This window comes from Glycine soja, chromosome 3, assembly GCF_004193775.1.
Source record: "Glycine soja cultivar W05 chromosome 3, ASM419377v2, whole genome shotgun sequence".
Taxonomy (NCBI): Eukaryota; Viridiplantae; Streptophyta; class Magnoliopsida; order Fabales; family Fabaceae; genus Glycine; species Glycine soja.
Window position 1 is genome coordinate 7,023,962 of NC_041004.1, and position 17,230 is coordinate 7,041,191.

The 17,230-nt window shown below is 28.8% G+C and overlaps 3 protein-coding genes across 3 annotated transcripts; 1 reads left to right on the forward strand and 2 right to left on the reverse strand.

The window, feature by feature from the left end:
* Window positions 1-1,214: 1,214 nt before the first annotated feature.
* LOC114404890 lies at window positions 1,215-6,239 on the reverse strand. Its single transcript, XM_028367624.1, has 4 exons — window positions 6,169-6,239; window positions 5,876-6,078; window positions 5,412-5,567; window positions 1,215-1,332 (listed from the first exon to the last, which is right to left on the reverse strand). The coding sequence occupies exons 1-4, from the start codon at window positions 6,235-6,237 to the stop codon at window positions 1,215-1,217; spliced, it is 546 nt and encodes a 181-aa protein (XP_028223425.1). The 5' UTR covers window positions 6,238-6,239.
* An 891-nt stretch (window positions 6,240-7,130) lies between these two features.
* On the reverse strand, window positions 7,131-8,320 carry LOC114404891 (uncharacterized protein At2g29880-like). Its single transcript, XM_028367625.1, has 2 exons — window positions 7,782-8,320; window positions 7,131-7,688 (listed from the first exon to the last, which is right to left on the reverse strand). Exons 1-2 carry the CDS (start codon window positions 8,136-8,138, stop codon window positions 7,131-7,133), a joined length of 915 nt encoding a protein of 304 aa, XP_028223426.1. The 5' UTR covers window positions 8,139-8,320.
* A 4,203-nt stretch (window positions 8,321-12,523) lies between these two features.
* Window positions 12,524-15,999, forward strand: LOC114406084 (ferritin-2, chloroplastic-like). Its single transcript, XM_028368661.1, has 8 exons — window positions 12,524-12,924; window positions 13,517-13,600; window positions 13,697-13,757; window positions 14,410-14,497; window positions 14,684-14,745; window positions 14,912-14,977; window positions 15,507-15,570; window positions 15,664-15,999. Exons 1-8 carry the CDS (start codon window positions 12,617-12,619, stop codon window positions 15,708-15,710), a joined length of 780 nt encoding a protein of 259 aa, XP_028224462.1. The 5' UTR covers window positions 12,524-12,616; the 3' UTR covers window positions 15,711-15,999.
* Window positions 16,000-17,230: the final 1,231 nt, after the last annotated feature.

The window sequence follows — 17,230 nt, forward strand, 5'->3', positions numbered from 1 at the left end:
TGCCATGTTGATTATTTCATTTTTTGAAGACCGTGTGTTAAATTCTACCTTATCCAAATCCTTTCATATTATTATTAGACATACCTCCGCTAGTCTTCCATAGAATAGGCAGCAAATTCAGTTGTTTATATTTTTTTATCACATTATACATATAAAATATTCATCGACTTTATCAACTAAACTCATAAAATATTCACCAACTTTATCGACAGAATTTAGTTGGCATTTAGTAGGAGGTTTTCTCCTAACTATAATTTTTTAAAATTATCAATAGATCTAAACACAAATCTAAAATTATGCTTAAAAAATTCTAACTCAATTTTACTCAAAACGAACTAAATCATCCTACTAATTCTTGTACTTCTTTTATATGAAATTCTTGTACTTCTTTTATATGAAAAGTATTGAAGTATTGTTTGTGGTTTATATTTTTAGGATATTAACTATATTTATTTTTCATTCAATACTTTTTATATAAGATAGTAAGGAGATTCGTAAAAAAATATCATTAATTCATTTAATAAGAAGATACATCACATTATCCTATTAATTAACCAATAAATAGGATGAATTGATCCTCATCTTTTTTCTAATACACTGTAATTTTTTTATACCGTGATATTGGTGCAGAGTATTGATAATTAATCTCTGTTAGAAAATTTGAATGGTCATCTTTAGTGAGTCTTTCCTCTCATTCATGTTAAATCGATATCTTATTTAAAGAAATTGAATCCAGAACAATTCGAATTAACGACTTATTGATATACACCTAATTTATTTGAAACAACTAATTAGGAAATTCGAAGTTCGAGATGGATTTATATGAAGTTTGAGATGAATTTATATTAATTGAGGCTCAACACTGATAGTAGCTATTACGGCCAAGCCCAAGTTCCAATTAGGATAAGACAATGAGATTTATAGTGCAAACAATAAGAGTAAGGAGATTTCTTTTTGCACCCTTCTTTTTTAACTACACCCGTCACTTTTTTTATCACTTTCCCTCCCTTAAAAATACTCTTATTTTAGAAGTATCTAAAATTTTCATATTTTTAAATTTTAATTCCCAAAATGTAATGAAAATGTCGAAAAGTAAAAGATAAATCTGAAAAACATGTAAAAAAAAATTAACTTCTAAAAGAAAACAATATTTGGGAAGCCTTTCCTGTCACGTTACAAAATACTCGCTGCCAAACTAAATTGTGATACATATTTTATTTCAAAAAGTGCAACCCAAACCCATTTGCAACAACTAGAAATGCTTCTGAGCATGTAGAAGTGAGTGGGCTTGAGCCTTTTAAGACTTGTGCTGCCAAGATTGAATTGTGCCAGCTTTTCAACTATTTTTTTTATAGTTAATCTTCTAGGATTATCAATAATAAAAAATTAAGATGATGAAATGTATGATTCTCACAATTAATAAAAGAGAATATGTATGTGTACCTTTTTTCATTAGTGAGACTTTTCTTCAATGTTTTTTGATTCCTTGATAGAGGAAGAAAACAATATTTTATTTCCTTTGACTCTTCTTTCTATTTTCTCTATCTTTTGGAATGGTGGTTAGGGTTAAAAGAATATTTTAATATCTAAAAGTTGACTTATTTTATATTAGTGGATATTAATTCCTTAAAATCACTACTTTTATCAAATAGTAATTATCTTTAAAAATTGTTCCACTTAAACTCATTAACAATTTAGTCTATAATTATTAATTATTTATTTATTAGACCTTAATAAGTCACATATCTCTATCATGAGACATTAAATCTTATATTTTTTACCTAAGAATTTAAGATAGTCTTTATTTATTGTAACATAAAATCTTAAAAAATGTTAATAGTGTATTTCTTTTAATGTATTAGTTACAAAATTATATAAAATATAGTTCTATGTTCCTATTTATAATACCTATGATTGAAATGATTTTTGTTCCTTTTTATAAGACTCAATTTATAATGTTGTTTACATTAATTTTATTTTTGCATTGAAATCATCATAATTTTTTTATCCATAGAAATTAAACACCATATTAGAAGATTTATAATAGTTTACACATCATATTCAACCAATTAAATTATACTCCTTTTATATTGAAATCAATATATAAATTCGGTATCTCGTGTTAATTTGCATACTTAATTTATTTTATCAAAGACTAATCGGTGATTTAGACCTAATTAATCTGCAATAGGAAACAGGTCAATTGAGTTAGACCCGTTGGATTGGATTAATAAAATTTCATTTTTAATTTTTTTAAACAGATTAATCAGCCGATCTATTAATTCATCTTTAAGCAAAGTGGAATGTTGTTTAAACCCATTTTAAAAAAATGAAATGCGTTAAACCTGATTTGTTTTTCACAAGTTATTTGCAAAGCAAGAAGAATTGACCTGCATTGTTGTCCCTATTTTTGTATTACTTTATTTTATTTGTGATTGTTGTCCTATTTTTGTATTACTTTTTTTATTTGTGACTGTGTATTCATTTTCTTGTCAAAGAAGGAATAGAAATAACAATATGACAAATATCTTTATTCAATGTCACTTTCCAACCTTATCTCTGACTTGACTCTTAGGGAACTTAATTAAGCTTACAGTTCTCCAAGAATATGTAGAACATCCTACTCTCTTCACTTTTGTCTTGTGAACGTACAGGAGGGATTTTGAAATGGTCAATGAATCCCATGAAAAAAATTGTCATTTCTGTTTCGAGAAATATTTTTGTTGCTTTTATCTTCTTTTTTTCACTAACATTGTTTCATTTTCTTTTTATCTTAAAAATAACATAAAATGTACTAATGGGGTTTTATTCGGCCAAAAGGTTAATCGCTAGTCACATGATAAATTAAGGTTTGAATTACTGTTAAAAAATATATTCATATTTAGTATTTTAGTCTCAAACAAAATTATCTCTAATAAAAAAGAAAACCAAAAAATATAATAATGGAAAGGGTATAATGTGATTAATTTAATGTTTTAATGGGTAAATTATGGTTTAAAAAACGGGTAATTTCTACCATGCCTTTGTATTTAATGGGTACTGATACTTTTTATGAATAAATTAATAAATAATAAACATGTGTACTTTTGAGTTTCATGTTATAGGTAATATAGAATAGATAATATGACTTATTATTTAATGTTTTGATTTTGAAAATTGAAATGATTTTTCAAATGTGATTAAAGTAACGTATCATTAAGCGTGTAGATCAATTTAAATTTCAGGTATGTAATTGCATTTAATATTTAAAGACCTAACAATTTTATCTGATTCAGACATTGTTGCTCTCAGACTTTCAATAAAAAATATAAGTGATCTATGAAAAAAAGTTGAATATTCAAATATTTTATTCAAACATTTCTAGTGCATTATACTCCTTTTGCCACAAGGGCATTTTTCTCCTAGAATGAAATTGAAGGGTACCCTACCTTCATAGGCCCTAATGAGATCATTATATTTAGGGGCAAGCAAACATATCTGACCCAACTCAAAATCAAGAAAATAAAAAAAATGGCATTTGGGTGGGTTCAGATAGGTTTAAAAAAGGTTTTACATAGGTTTTTTTGGTCGGTAACGGATTCAACATACTTGACCCATTAGAACCTGAAATTGATTGAATCATTAGGTCTAATAAGAGGATGTTTAAAAACCAAGGTATAAAAGCTTTGTTAACCAGATTCATCCTTCATTTTTCATCTAGTGTTGCACTGTTCCCTTTTCATATCCAAACCCTAAAATTGTTCTCTCCCAAATAACACACGGAACTCCCTTCGCTCCCTTCTCATGAATCTCCTTTTTTTTACTAAAGTTGATTAGTTAAAATTTTGAAAAAAAAAATAAAACTGATAAAAAAAAATTTAAAGCTAGCATAAAAATGATCTAAAATAGTTTTAACTTAAAATCAAATTATTAACAAAACTAAACATACAGGACCCTTGTTAAAAGGTATGATACTGCTATTGTCAATAATCACATTCATGAGAATATTATTATTAAAAATGTTATTTAAGGAAATATTTAAAAATTTGGTTGGTTAGATATTAACATTTCTAGGAATATTTTTAAATTTTAAAATAATTGAAATAAAAAAAATTATTAGTGGGTTATAAAATAACTTCCCTCGTTCTCGTGGGAAAGCAATTTACCCATCCCTAACTGTGGAAATAAAAAAAGAATCAAAATGTGTTGTAACTACATTCCCGGGAATGAACAATACTTGAATTTTATTTTCTTAATTTTAAATTTAGTCTTTCTATTTATCTTAAATTTTAAATTTATTTTTTTTATAATTTAATTCATCAATTCAGTTTTTAATTTTTTTTATAATCCTGATATTTTAATACTTAATTCTGGAATTAGATGTTAACTATTATTTGTGAGTCTTGCCGTCACCTGATGGGACGTTATTTGGGTGCACTATTAAAAAAATAAAAAGCTCTTTTCTCTCTCCTTTGCGTTGCCCTCTGCAACTCATTTCTCTCTCCTTTGCGTTGCCCTCTGCAACTCATTTCTCTCTCTTCTCTCATGTGTATATCGCAGAAGAAAAATGGAGATGTCAATGGAGCAAAAGAAAGCAAATGAACTGGTTGAAAGGAAAAAAATGTGGTTTCAGAGTCATGCCATTACATACGTCAAATATATAAACCCCTTTCAAAGCATTTTTCTGTTCATTCATATATTAAAAATCATGGTCTTTTAATTTCCTTAGGCGCAATGTTGTGAGTTACTGTTAGTGAAGTATGTACAAGAAATTATAACCGGCTCATTTGTTTTGTTTCGTTTTTTTCTGCTTTTAGCAAACAAGACCTTTGAAAAAGTTGCAACGTGGGGCTTCATGTGAGCATGATTTTGTACCTGCTGCAAGAGTATCATTTTGACCCTGCAACTGCCGCTATTGTAATATTCCTGTGGAACTAAATAAGTGCAGAGGGCAACACGTGAGAGAAAAGAGAGAAATGAGTTGCAGAGGACAAGGTAGAGGAGAGAGAAAAGAGCTTTGTATTGGATTGAGATTTTGATAGAATATTTTGACAAAAATAATCTTAAAGATTTTAAAAGATTATGTGGGATTGTATTGATTTTGTGGGATTTTAAAAGATTTTTTTTAAAAGACTTTTTACAATCAGGATTCTTAACCTAAGATTTTAATGGATTTCTAACACAGATTTTTAAGATTTCAAAATACTTTATGGATTTTTAAGATTTTGAAAGATTAATACATTTTAAACAAAAAAATAACGGAAGTTACAAAAGTGAATGAAAAAGATGATAAATAAATTATAATGTTTGAATAAAGAAAATAAAAACGATAGAAATTTTAAACCTTTTAATAACAAAGTCATTATTGCCTAAAAAAATAATAACAAAGTGATTCTCACTTCATGTTCGCCTAATTATTAGCATTTCTCTACATATCTGAACCTATATTAGTCCTCCATATATTAGCATCTTCTCGTTCCTGCTCTTGTGTTTGAACAATGGGTTCATGATCATTATCTTCGTAATTTGGTAACACTGAAGATGAAGATGAAGACTCGTCAGTAAGTTTCACTGGAAATTCATCAGAACGACATTCTTTGCGAAGAAAATTATGAAGTGCTGCACATGCCAACACAAGCTCTGCTTGTGTTTTAAATAAAAATGGAGGTGCTGACTTAAAAATTGTGACCAAATATCAAATATCCTCTCAATCACATTCCTTAAGGATGCATGCCGAAGATTAAATAATTCCTTTTCATTTTCAGGGTCATTACCGTGACCTGCAAAATCTTGTAGATGATATCGTACACCTCGATATGGGGCTAAAAATTTGCGTCGATTAGGAAATCCACAATCCACTAGATAATACTTACCTTGGAGCACTTTAAGTCCATTCTTCCTTGCCAAAGCATCACTTAACACCTTGGAATCATGTGCTGAACCCTCCCACCCGCTAAGAACGTACATGAATTCCAAATCAAAGTTACAAGCAGCTAATACATTTTGTGATATATTTCCATGACGATCACGATAACTGCTTACATCTCGTCCTTTTACTGATGCGGGAATATGTGTACCATCAATAGCTCCAATGCAATCCTAAAGTGTGTGTATCAATAATCATAAATATTATTATAATAATCACAATTATAATTATAATCTTGTTATAATTAGATAATGATCACATACCTTAAAATAAGGATAAAACCTTGTGCTTTCCCTTATTTTTGCAGGCATAGTTGAGCCTGGTCTAACCATTAAATCAGGTGCTAATGAGTTCAGAGCTTTCAAAATCTTGTGAAAATTTTCACTTGTAGCAAATTGTAATCGGCCAAATGTATTGCGGATTACACAATATCGAGTGTTCTGGCCGACAATCTGTAGGAATGATGCAAGCATTTCTTCAACGCAAATAAATCTTGTATCCTCCAAAGGTGTTTTTTCTCTTATAATCGTGCACAACTTTCGAAATACATCAGGATACATCCTATATACTTGTCGAAAGATTGCAGGATCATCATTTAATGCTTTGTGTATATAGTCATATCCCCGACTAGTAATTTGTCGTCGAGTTAATGGACGTTCAATATGTTCACCATGCATCATATTCAAAAACTGATTTAATATATCTATTAAAGCATAAATTGCCATCACATATGTGTATGTGGCTTCATAAAATTCTTCATTTGTTTCCTCGTCATCTATATCTTCATCATTTGTATCTTCATTATATATATCTCCATCCATTTCTTCGTTCTTTATGTCATGGTCATGGTTATAAGTCAATATCAAAGTTAATATCAAAGTTAATACAAATTCATATATAAAATAAATATAACTAAAGTTTAACCACAACAATTTCACAAAATATATAACCTAAATACTTCAACCATAATAGTTCGACCAAAAAACAAACCAAATATTTCAACCAAAATACAACCATAATAGTTCGACCAAAAAACAAACCAAATACTTCAACCAAAATAGAGACCCAAAAGATATAGTTCAACAAACTCACGATGTTTAAAATAATATGTTAATAATAGATGATCAAAATATTAATTATTCCCTAACTTAAAGTTTATCCAAGATGAGCGTTCTTCCGGTGACATCTTCAAGAAAAAATCCTTTTTTGCTTTAGTATTTAACAATTAAGCTGTCTTGAAACGCGTTATGTCATCCAAATTTGGAATTTCTTTTATAACATCCCAAATAATACCCTCGAGCTCTCTATCTCTATCTCTATCTTTTTCTCTTTTCTCCATCATGTTGGATATTTTTTCAAAATTCACAGCAATAGTCCCAATGCCAACAGAAAGATTTTCCAGAACGTTGCCTTGATTGTTGATCCCAACAGCGCTTGAACTCCCTCCATACTCGGATCTCCTTCGCTTGTGACAGTTTTGTTTTTCTATGGGAACCTCTGAATCTAAAGGGGGGTGGGATGGTGGACTTGGTTGGTTTGGTGATGGAGGCTGATATGCTGGTTCATAGTTATTTGGTGTTATGAATGTATCACTATTAGGATCATATGAAAATTCTTCTATCCCAACAGTTCTATTTTCTGGCTCAAAAGTTGTTGCATCAGTATCATCTGGATCGACTGATATAGAATTATTCCCGCTAGAAACTCCACCCCCAACAACGATCTTCAAATACTCATAATCAACCATACTTTTTCCTCGAAGTTTGCTGTGACTTGGGTGGGACTAAAAAAAAATCATTGTTAATATACTACAAATATTATAATTTACTAAATTTATAACTATTGATATATTTAAAAGATTATGAACTTAGCTCACCTTTAAGTAATCTTTCCATACATCCTCATGAGCAGTGAAAGTTTTTCCAATTGGGTCCCATCCAAAGCCAGAGTTGTTGCGCATAAGGGTTGACATCATGTTATACTGGTTTCGAAACCACTTCATCCGACTCAAATAATGACTATAAGTTTTAGGGAATTTAGTTTTTGCATTGAGTTGAGGAAGTATTATTCGTTCTACATTTTGTTTGCTAAGTGACCCATTGGCATCACGCAATCCCCTATTCATAGCATCCACCAAGAGGTGCAACAACTCATTGGTATCCTCCATAGTCCAAGATACATAATTATCTTTGTCTCTACTCTTTCCTTTGTTATTTTCTTGTGAATCCCCCATTTGATCGCTAATATATATATAAGAAACTAGTTATTTGACAAAAATAGTTATTGTTTCCTAATTGTCAAAAGTATAGTGACTATATCCCGAATAATATACAATTCAATAGAAAAACCAATAAAAAACTACCTAATAATAAAATAAGGGTCATGCTAACATGCGCACTTAGGGCACATGTTAAGGATACTTTCAATAGTAACTATGTCTTAAAAACAACAATTTTTGACTTTTAAAAAAGTAAATTGCACAACTTTCAATGCAAAATTTCTATACATAATACACTAACAAGTGTCTTAAGGGCACATGTTAGCATTTTCCATAAAAATAATACTCATATATCATAAAATCATTTAAAAAAAAACTATTAACAAAATAACAATAATAATAACACAATAACAATTAAAAAATTATTAACACAATAATAATAATAATAACACGCTGTCAAAAAAATAATAATAACACATTAATAATTAACATTTTAATAATAACACAAGAAAATAATAATAATAATAATGGACGTTGTAAAAAAACAAGTTGAAGAAACAGAAAAAAAAAGAGTTTTTTATTTTGATTTGCATATACAGTACTAAAAAAAAAGCAATATGAAATCTTGATGCATATCAATTGTCATTCTTTTGATGCATATTCATTGCCTGGACGTTGAAAACAATATGAATACGAAATCTTGAAGCATATACAGCACCCTTTTCTTTTGATTTGCGTAATATACATATAGTATGAACAATATTGACTATCGATTGCCATTAAAAAAATAGGTAAAATTGATTGAAAAGTTGTAAGAGAATGAACCTGGTAGTGGTTTGTGTCTTGTTCGGCAGGAGAAGAAAAAGTCTTTGGAAGATTATGAAAAGTCTCAAGGGTTTGGGTGAGATTGTTAGAGGAGTATTTTATGTGTATTTCTAACTAAAAAGTCTCTCAAAATCCATTCCACAAAAGAATCCATCAAAATCTATTTACTTTTGAATACCAAAAGACATTTTAAAAGTGGTAAGAAATCTCAATTGAACACCAACAAATTTTGTTGCCCTGAAAAAAAAATCTTTATTGTCTTAATTGAATACCACAAGATTTGCTTATATTTTATAAAAGTCTTGATTGAATACCACAAGACTTTTTAATCATAAAAAAGTCTTTTAAAATCCTTTGAAATCTTAATCCAATTTAATTTTAGGATTGAAAATCAAATTAACGGGGATTAAAAAAATAAAATATTCAATTGATAAATTAAATTATATGATGATTAAATTTAAAATTGAAACAAATAAAAAGATTAAATTTATAATTAAATATTTTTTGTAAGAGAGGAAGCCTAGGGTGATTCACTTCTACAAGTGATTTATTGTGAACTAAATGTATTTAAATCATTAAATTCCTGTCACACATATAAGCATGTGAGAAATTGACTTTTTTGTTATCTTTTTTAGACTATCTTTGTCTTTCGAAATTATACTGTTTTTATAAAATAGATTCACGATTACTTGTTAACACAGTTGTTATGTGACGTATTTTAGATGAACATTACAGAAATAAAGCAGCTTGAAAAGAGACAAAAGAAATCAAATCTATATATGATATATCCTTCATATTAGATCTTTTTTCTTTCTCCCTCTACCTCTGACCATCCTCCTCCACCGATGTCAAAGAGCAACATAGGCATCAAAATCAAATGCATCGATGTGTTGCAAGTTACTCATCAAAATTGAAATCAGCCTTCTAAAAATAAGGCAACGATCTGTTTGTGTGGAAGGAAAAATTCATACCCATAGAATTTAGAAAAAAAATGTCTAACTCAAATGCACACAAAATGTTCAACTAAATATCACAACCAAAAAACTAGTTTAAAGAGGGAAAGTTCCTAAGTTTGAAAGTAGGTACAAACCATGTGGTGGGAGAATTAGGAGAGGAAAGGCGATGAGGAGAAGAGAGACGATCGTTCACTAGAGAGGAGGGAGACGCCGCCAAAAATTTCCACCAGCGACGAATGATGAGAGTGATTTCCTAAATGGGGTTGGGAGAATCTAGTGTAAGAAACATGAAATTAATGGTCCACGATGCACCACTTATTAAGGGTATTCACTTTGGACTTCATCTTTTAAAAAACTTTGAACTATATTTTCAACGTCACATTCTTCGGAATAAGATTTTAGTCCCAAAGTTCTGTTATATTATTTCAATTTAAATATTTCTTATTTTTATTCTTATTATATTTCATTTCCTTTCACTTTATAAATACACCCGTAGTTACTAAGAACTCAACATTACATCTTAACATTACATAAGACAATAATTATAACATCATATTGAGTATATGTTTGAATAGTTGTTGATAAAATTAATTTTAAATGAAAATAATTTTATAAAATTGATTTTAATTAAATAAATTCTAAATTTTTTAAATTTTAAATCAGACCTATAAAAATATATTGGAAATTAATTTTTAACGAAAATCAATTACTTAAGATGAAATTAATTCAAACTGAAACCAAACACTGAGAATGAATATGGAATAATGGGAAGACATACACATGAGAAGTGATGAGAAAATTATAAAGCTTTTGAAGAAAAAAGGTTTAGCTGTCACAACTGAAACGCTAAAGACAAAACAGTTGTCAGCCCCACTTTTTGTCGTTTTTGCTTCGTTCGCATCCTCACTCGCTTCCCTGTGTCGGTCTCATCCAACTCAGCATGGATTTTTCTTTTACTCATTTATTTTTTGCCTTTTGTGTGGCTGTTTTATTCCTCGTTACAAAATTATTTGTCGTTATTTAGTAATTTCCACGAGACTATTTTTTTTTATCTTTCTTAAGAGTGAATTTAGAAAAATTAATTAATTAAATATGTATTATATAAGTATTTTATGTATGAATTATTTTTATAATTAAAACTAAAATCAATTACCATTATATAAACAGTAAATCATTTTTTTATAACTTATCTTAAATAATTTATTGAAATAAATTTAAAATCACTTAAAACCATTTCATAAAATAAGTTATAAATAAAATAATCTAAACATACCATAAAAAGGAAACAATTATAGAGATGATAAATTATTTTGTTGTGTCTACATAAATTTATCTTTTGAAAATATTTTTGTCATTATTATTAATAACATGACATATATTTAAATATAACATGTTAAAAATATTTTTTTATTGAGTAAGCATGACATTGGTGTAAAATATCTTAATTAATATTTAATATTATTGATAATTACTTATCACTAAACAATCTAATTGATTATTTTAATGATTAGATAATTCTCTTTTGATATTTTTTATTCTATAACAAACAATCTTAAGACTCTTATTCAAATGTTTAAGTTCAATTTTAGGTGGATTAACAATATGTTGGTTGTTAATCACTTCGAAATGACATATGATCTAATATACTCCTATACATGCATGTCATGTTTTGGTAAATAGTAACAAAACATATTTTTATTTTTGAGAATATATAAAGATAAAAATTAGTTACTTTAAAATCAATTAAAGTTTAATTAATCATTTGCTTCATGTATTCATTCTAATTTTTTTGTTTCAGTTCTTATAGCTTAAAATTCGACTTTTAAGTTCCTATTTTTTTTATTTACAGAGACGTTTAAGTTCCTCTACACATATTTTTGTTATATTTTGTTTTATGTAGGTTTAAATTATAAAACTGCTACAAAACAGAGACACGAAAACTAAAATATAAAAAAATTGCTCGTATAAGAATAGATAACAAGATCAGTGATTAATTAAATCAATAATTAAAATAAAATTTATAATATTTATAGATATTAAAAATAAACTAATTAAAAAATTTCCATGCTTTATACACACATTAAAAATACTCCAATCATTAATTAAAAAAATAACAATTTAGCTGATGAAAAAGTTTTTTTGTTTTGTAAATTTAATATAGAAGTTTAAAAAGCGTGCTGCAAAAACAATAATTAAGTAAGTGAGAACAAAAATAGGTACTTGCATAGTCACATTTATCATTTATTTATTTATTATAGTAAAATAGAAAAGTAAAAGGCGAATGATACAGAGAAAAACAACACAAGATTTCTCAATATATGAAATTAAATATTATTACTAATTGATTGAACCGTTCTAAGCGCGAGTAGCGCAGGTTGACGCAGTCGAGCGAGTGAGCACATTTCTCGTTCGATTCCCGATGGTGACGTGGACGGGATATTTCCACAGATTCCACTTTCACACTGGATAAGGCACGAGCTCGCCACACGCCCGTACCCAAGTTAAGTCTCATCCATCCACGTGTCTCTCCATCCAACGGCCCAAAACAAATCCTCTCCCCCAAAATCCCCAAATTACCCTTCTCCGCTATTATTTATATCATCCTTGCCCCTTCCCCTTTTGCTTCACACACAATCTCAGCCTCCATAGCAGCCCTTGCAATCTCAATCTTCTCTTCTTTTTTCAGGATACCCATTTCGTTTTTCTTCTCAAATGGCCCTTTCTTGTTCCAAAGTTTCAAGCTTTTCTCTCTCACCCGTTGTGGGTGGTGGTGATGTTTTTAAAAATCTCACTTTTTCTTCCTTTTCTTTGAGTTTTTCTAATAAGCGTGTTGGTGGAATCAAGAACTTGAGGGTGCGTGCTGCTGCTTCAAACGCACCAGCTCCACTCGCTGGGGTCATATTTGAACCCTTTCAAGAGCTAAAGAAGGATTATCTTGCTGTCCCAATTGCACACAATGTTTCCTTGGCTCGTCAGAACTATGCTGATGAGTCCGAATCTGCAATCAACGAGCAGATCAAGTATGGTTCTTTTCATTCTTCAACGTTTCATTAGTTTTTGTTCTATGGTTTCTTGGTTGGAATTTTCTAAAGAGCTAAAGATCCATTTTTTAACAGCTGAAAATGAGAATAGCACATGCTTTGTGCGCCTTTTTTAATGTTTTTTTTTATACCAAACTTAAATGAAGTCTTTGATGTGTTTTATGATGCTGTTTAGAATTAAAATTAGAGCTTTATCTTAATATTTGTTTTTGTGTAATAAATCTTTACATTAAAGATCAACATAGAAATCTCTGGGTACAACTCATTTTAATATCACAAAAGCACATAAAGAACTGCATATTCATTTTTTTAGCTTTAATTTAATGCTTCAGGTATTACTTTCATTTTTATATTTACTTATTTACGTTTAATTTTTTAATTGAAAGTCATTTTGCTAAGATTAATTAATTGCACAAAAACTCCTAGAGAACTGCATGCTCATTTTTTTTGGCTTTAATGCTTGTTGGCATACTTTATTCCTATCTATTTATTTAGGGTTAATTGTTTGCTTTTTATTTTTATAAAAAAAATAAAGTAAAAGTTTTTTTTTGTCTCTCAAATCTGGTTGCAGTGTGGAATACAACGTTTCCTATGTGTACCATTCCTTGTTTGCGTACTTCGACAGAGACAACATAGCTCTCAAGGGACTTGCCAAGTAACTAACTCCTAACCTTTTGCTTCTTCTATTTTTGTTATTTTATCAAATTCTCGAAAGGGTTATTAATTTCATGTGCTGTCTTGTGGAGAACAGGTTCTTCAAGGAATCAAGTGAAGAAGAGAGAGAGCATGCTGAGAAGCTTATAAAGTATCAGGTTTGTGTGTTACTCTTGAACTCTCTTTCAAGTTGCAAGCCTTTAAAGTTATTAAAACTAAGTTTAATTTCGATGCGGGATAAAGATTGTGTTTATACGGTTAACTAACTAGAAATTAGTTATATATAAGTTTTAAAACAATTGTTACAATAGTAAGTACTTTCAAAATAATCATTACAATAATCAATTTTAACATGCATGGAACTTTAATTTATAATTTGATAATACTTTAAATGAAAGTTTATACTATTAACACATTCTAATTAAAGTTTACACTGCTTCGGGGAAACTCTAGTTTAATAGTTTAAGGCTTTGAGTTTTTAGAGATAATTACTCTTTGTTGGTAGAGCTAGTCCTTGTGTATCATCTAGATCACAATATGACGACGCACAGTTAATAGATAATTGAGTTTTTTAAAAAGCATATTTGAGTTTGATTCCTGTATGTGTATGAGAAAGCCTTTCTTAGAAAATTAATTTATCCACTTTAGTGATCTTTATGTTTCGAAAATAAATTAGTCTTTAACTATATTTGGGAGATTTCTTTAGTGAAAAAAAAATGATCTAGTGCTTGTCAATATTCCAAATTTCAGTAGGATTGTCTTTTTACAAGTTGAGACTTATTGACATGCATATAACTTTTGTTTGTATAGAACATTCGTGGTGGACGAGTGGTGCTGCACCCTATCACAAGTCCTCCCTCAGAATTTGAGCATTCGGAAAAAGGGGATGCCTTGTATGGTGAGTTTTCCGTTTTCGTTACTCAAAAACTTCTATCTTTTTAGTTATATTGATGTTTTTTGTTTGCAGCTTGACAAAGTAGTCTTGTCAAGTTGTGCTAGACATTTTCATTTATCATATTTCACATGTTCAAACCATTATCTATGCTGACTTGTTTTTCTGTTTTCCTACTTTGTCTTGATTCAGCCATGGAACTAGCTCTTTCTTTGGAGAAGTTGACAAATGAGAAACTTCTGCATGTTCACAGTGTAATGCCTCTAACCTTGGAATGAATTTGTTTTCTAACAAAAATCACAAATTATTATACCTATAGTTCGTAAGGCTAAATGGTCAAATCTAAGTTTTGTGCTTATTTGTTTGTTGCTTAGCTAGTGTCTAGTTAAGTAATCTCCCTTGTTTTTTCTTGAACAATAGGTGGCAGATCGTAACAATGATCCTCAACTAGCAGACTTCATTGAGAGCGAGTTCTTGTATGAGCAGGTAAAACTTGGCTAAATGTTGTCCAGTTGAATTCATAGTATGGTTGGATTTCATTAAGATATAAGACACCTTGACAAATGCATGTAATACAATACTATATACTATATACCACTTTTTTAAATCTTTTTTGTGTGCATGCGTCTTAAAAATATATTTAAAGTTAAAGAGGACAAGTTCTTGTTCACAAATCACAGACCTATTACCTAATTTTAATATGGATCATAAATTTATTTTTTCATTGTAGATCATAATTATTTTTTTGCTTTAGTTGTCTTGAATGTTGTGGTTGTGGCACATTTTTGTACTCATTTATAATGTGGGTATATGACATGACAAGAGAAATCTCTTGAGCATTTTCCTTCAAAAGGTCAGTATAAGCTTTTGTTAAGGCCAGCTTTCAATAAGACCATGTTATTATTTTGAAAATATTTCTGAGAAACAGCAACAAACTACTAATTAACCAAACTAAAGTTAAGGAGTTATATTTACGTCATTTACATAGAGTAACATCGTGGTTTCCTTTGTACAGGTTAAATCAATTAAAAAGATTGCAGAGTATGTGACTCAACTGAGATTAGTTGGAAAGGGTCATGGTATGCAAATATCCTCTTCATCTAGCCAAAAAGTAAACAAGATTTAGTTTTTATTGTGTTCTAAACTCTAATAGAATTTGTTGTTACTTGCAGGTGTGTGGCACTTTGATCAAAGGCTTCTTCATGATGAAGATCTATAATCTTTGAACAGCCTCTGTTTTCTATACATATGGTCCTATGTGAAGTTATCACCGTGTTGTTCTGTTTGTAGTAATAGTGAATAAGTGTGTTGTTCTGTTTGTAGTAATAGTGAATAGTGAATAAGTGTTCCTCTCCTAGGTGATAAAAATGTAGGGAACTTTGTGCTTGTATTATAGTTGTTGGTAGAATGGTAGTAGTAGTATTATTATGTGCAATCTCATATATGTTTGTACCATGTAATCATTTTATTAGAAATAAAAAATGACGTTCGGTTACTTGGGTTCTCAAGTGCAAATCCGTTGGTTTGAATTTTTTTATAAAAAAAATTAGGAAAATGCCCCTTTAAATGATGATTAATGAATCTGGATATAGAATTGGACCGGATAACTTGCATAAATTTTGACTTAACTACTTATAAAAGTACTTCCTTTTTTGAAATATAAGTAAACTATATCAATGATAGTTCCTCTTGTTTTAAATATAAGTAAAATATATCATGTTCTAATTAAAATTGAAGTTCAGCTTATAATTTGAAACAAGAGGAACTATCATTGATATATTTTACTTATATTTGAAAAAAAGGGAGTACTTATATTTTGGTTCATAATAATTTTACCATATTTTTCTTAGAACAATCAAATGATAGTCTAGATCAATTTAACAAGTAAACTCAAGTTTAAATTTTGATATGTGGTTGTCTTAAATTTTTTAAGATAAGACATTTTTCGTTAATAATAATTTTATATGGTAAATTTTTTAAGGCATAGTTTTTATTTATAATAATTTTATTTAATTTGAATATGATTTTTTTTCTTAGTTTTAATGAAGAATATGTGATCTATGAAAAAAAAAATATTCTAATATTTTATTCAAACCTTTCTATCACATTATACTTCCTTTGTCACATGGGCCTTTTTCTAATAAAATGAAATTGAAGGATATATTATATTTATAGGCCTTAACAAGATTATTATATTTAGGAGAGAGCAAACATGCCTAACCTAATCAAATCAAATTTTACAGGAATAAATTCTAAATATTTTGATATTTATATGAACAAAAAATATATTTTAACTTATGATTTAAGTTTTAAAAAATATCGCGTAGGTTTAGATTCATCCAAGCTTGAATTTGGGAAAAAATAACATATTTTAATTTTACGAGAATAAAAACATACAAAAAAAATTTGCAATGATGGATTTTAAACTTTTTGATATTTATAAAGACAAAAAAATATATTTTAATCATTTTATGTTCTTACGTGCACACCATAATCATCTCATCATTTATCATCACTATGCCATCCCTTAAGGTTGGAAATTCTTTTGAATTATATCAACTTTACAATTATTTGTTCAATTATTTTTCTAAAATTATATGACCTAATTTGTTTCCATGCATGATTTTTATTTTATTGATTTAATTTGTAAAAGCCAAAATTTCCTTTTTTGTTAACTAAACCCTACACACAATTGAATATGTCTTTTTATATCATTTGACATTTTTCATAAACTTATCA

Excerpts from the sequence above, each read along its gene's own strand:
- LOC114404891 (XM_028367625.1), bottom strand. The coding sequence starts at position 8,138 with ATGGGGGATTCACAAGAAAATAACAAAGGAAAGAGTAGAGACAAAGAT. Across the intron at positions 7,689-7,781 it reads TATGGAAAGATTACTTAAAG|TCCCACCCAAGTCACAGCAA; the intron begins GTGAGCTAAGTT and ends ATTTTTTTTTAG.
- LOC114406084 (XM_028368661.1), top strand. The coding sequence starts at position 12,617 with ATGGCCCTTTCTTGTTCCAAAGTTTCAAGCTTTTCTCTCTCACCCGTT. Across the intron at positions 12,925-13,516 it reads GCAATCAACGAGCAGATCAA|TGTGGAATACAACGTTTCCT; the intron begins GTATGGTTCTTT and ends ATCTGGTTGCAG. Across the intron at positions 14,498-14,683 it reads AAAAGGGGATGCCTTGTATG|CCATGGAACTAGCTCTTTCT; the intron begins GTGAGTTTTCCG and ends GTCTTGATTCAG.
- LOC114404890 (XM_028367624.1), bottom strand. The coding sequence starts at position 6,237 with ATGGTTAGACCAGGCTCAACTATGCCTGCAAAAATAAGGGAAAGCACA. Across the intron at positions 6,079-6,168 it reads GGTTTTATCCTTATTTTAAG|GATTGCATTGGAGCTATTGA; the intron begins GTATGTGATCAT and ends CACACACTTTAG. Across the intron at positions 1,333-5,411 it reads ACTAATATAGGTTCAGATAT|CTGGCACAATTCAATCTTGG; the intron begins GTAGAGAAATGC and ends ATAGTTGAAAAG.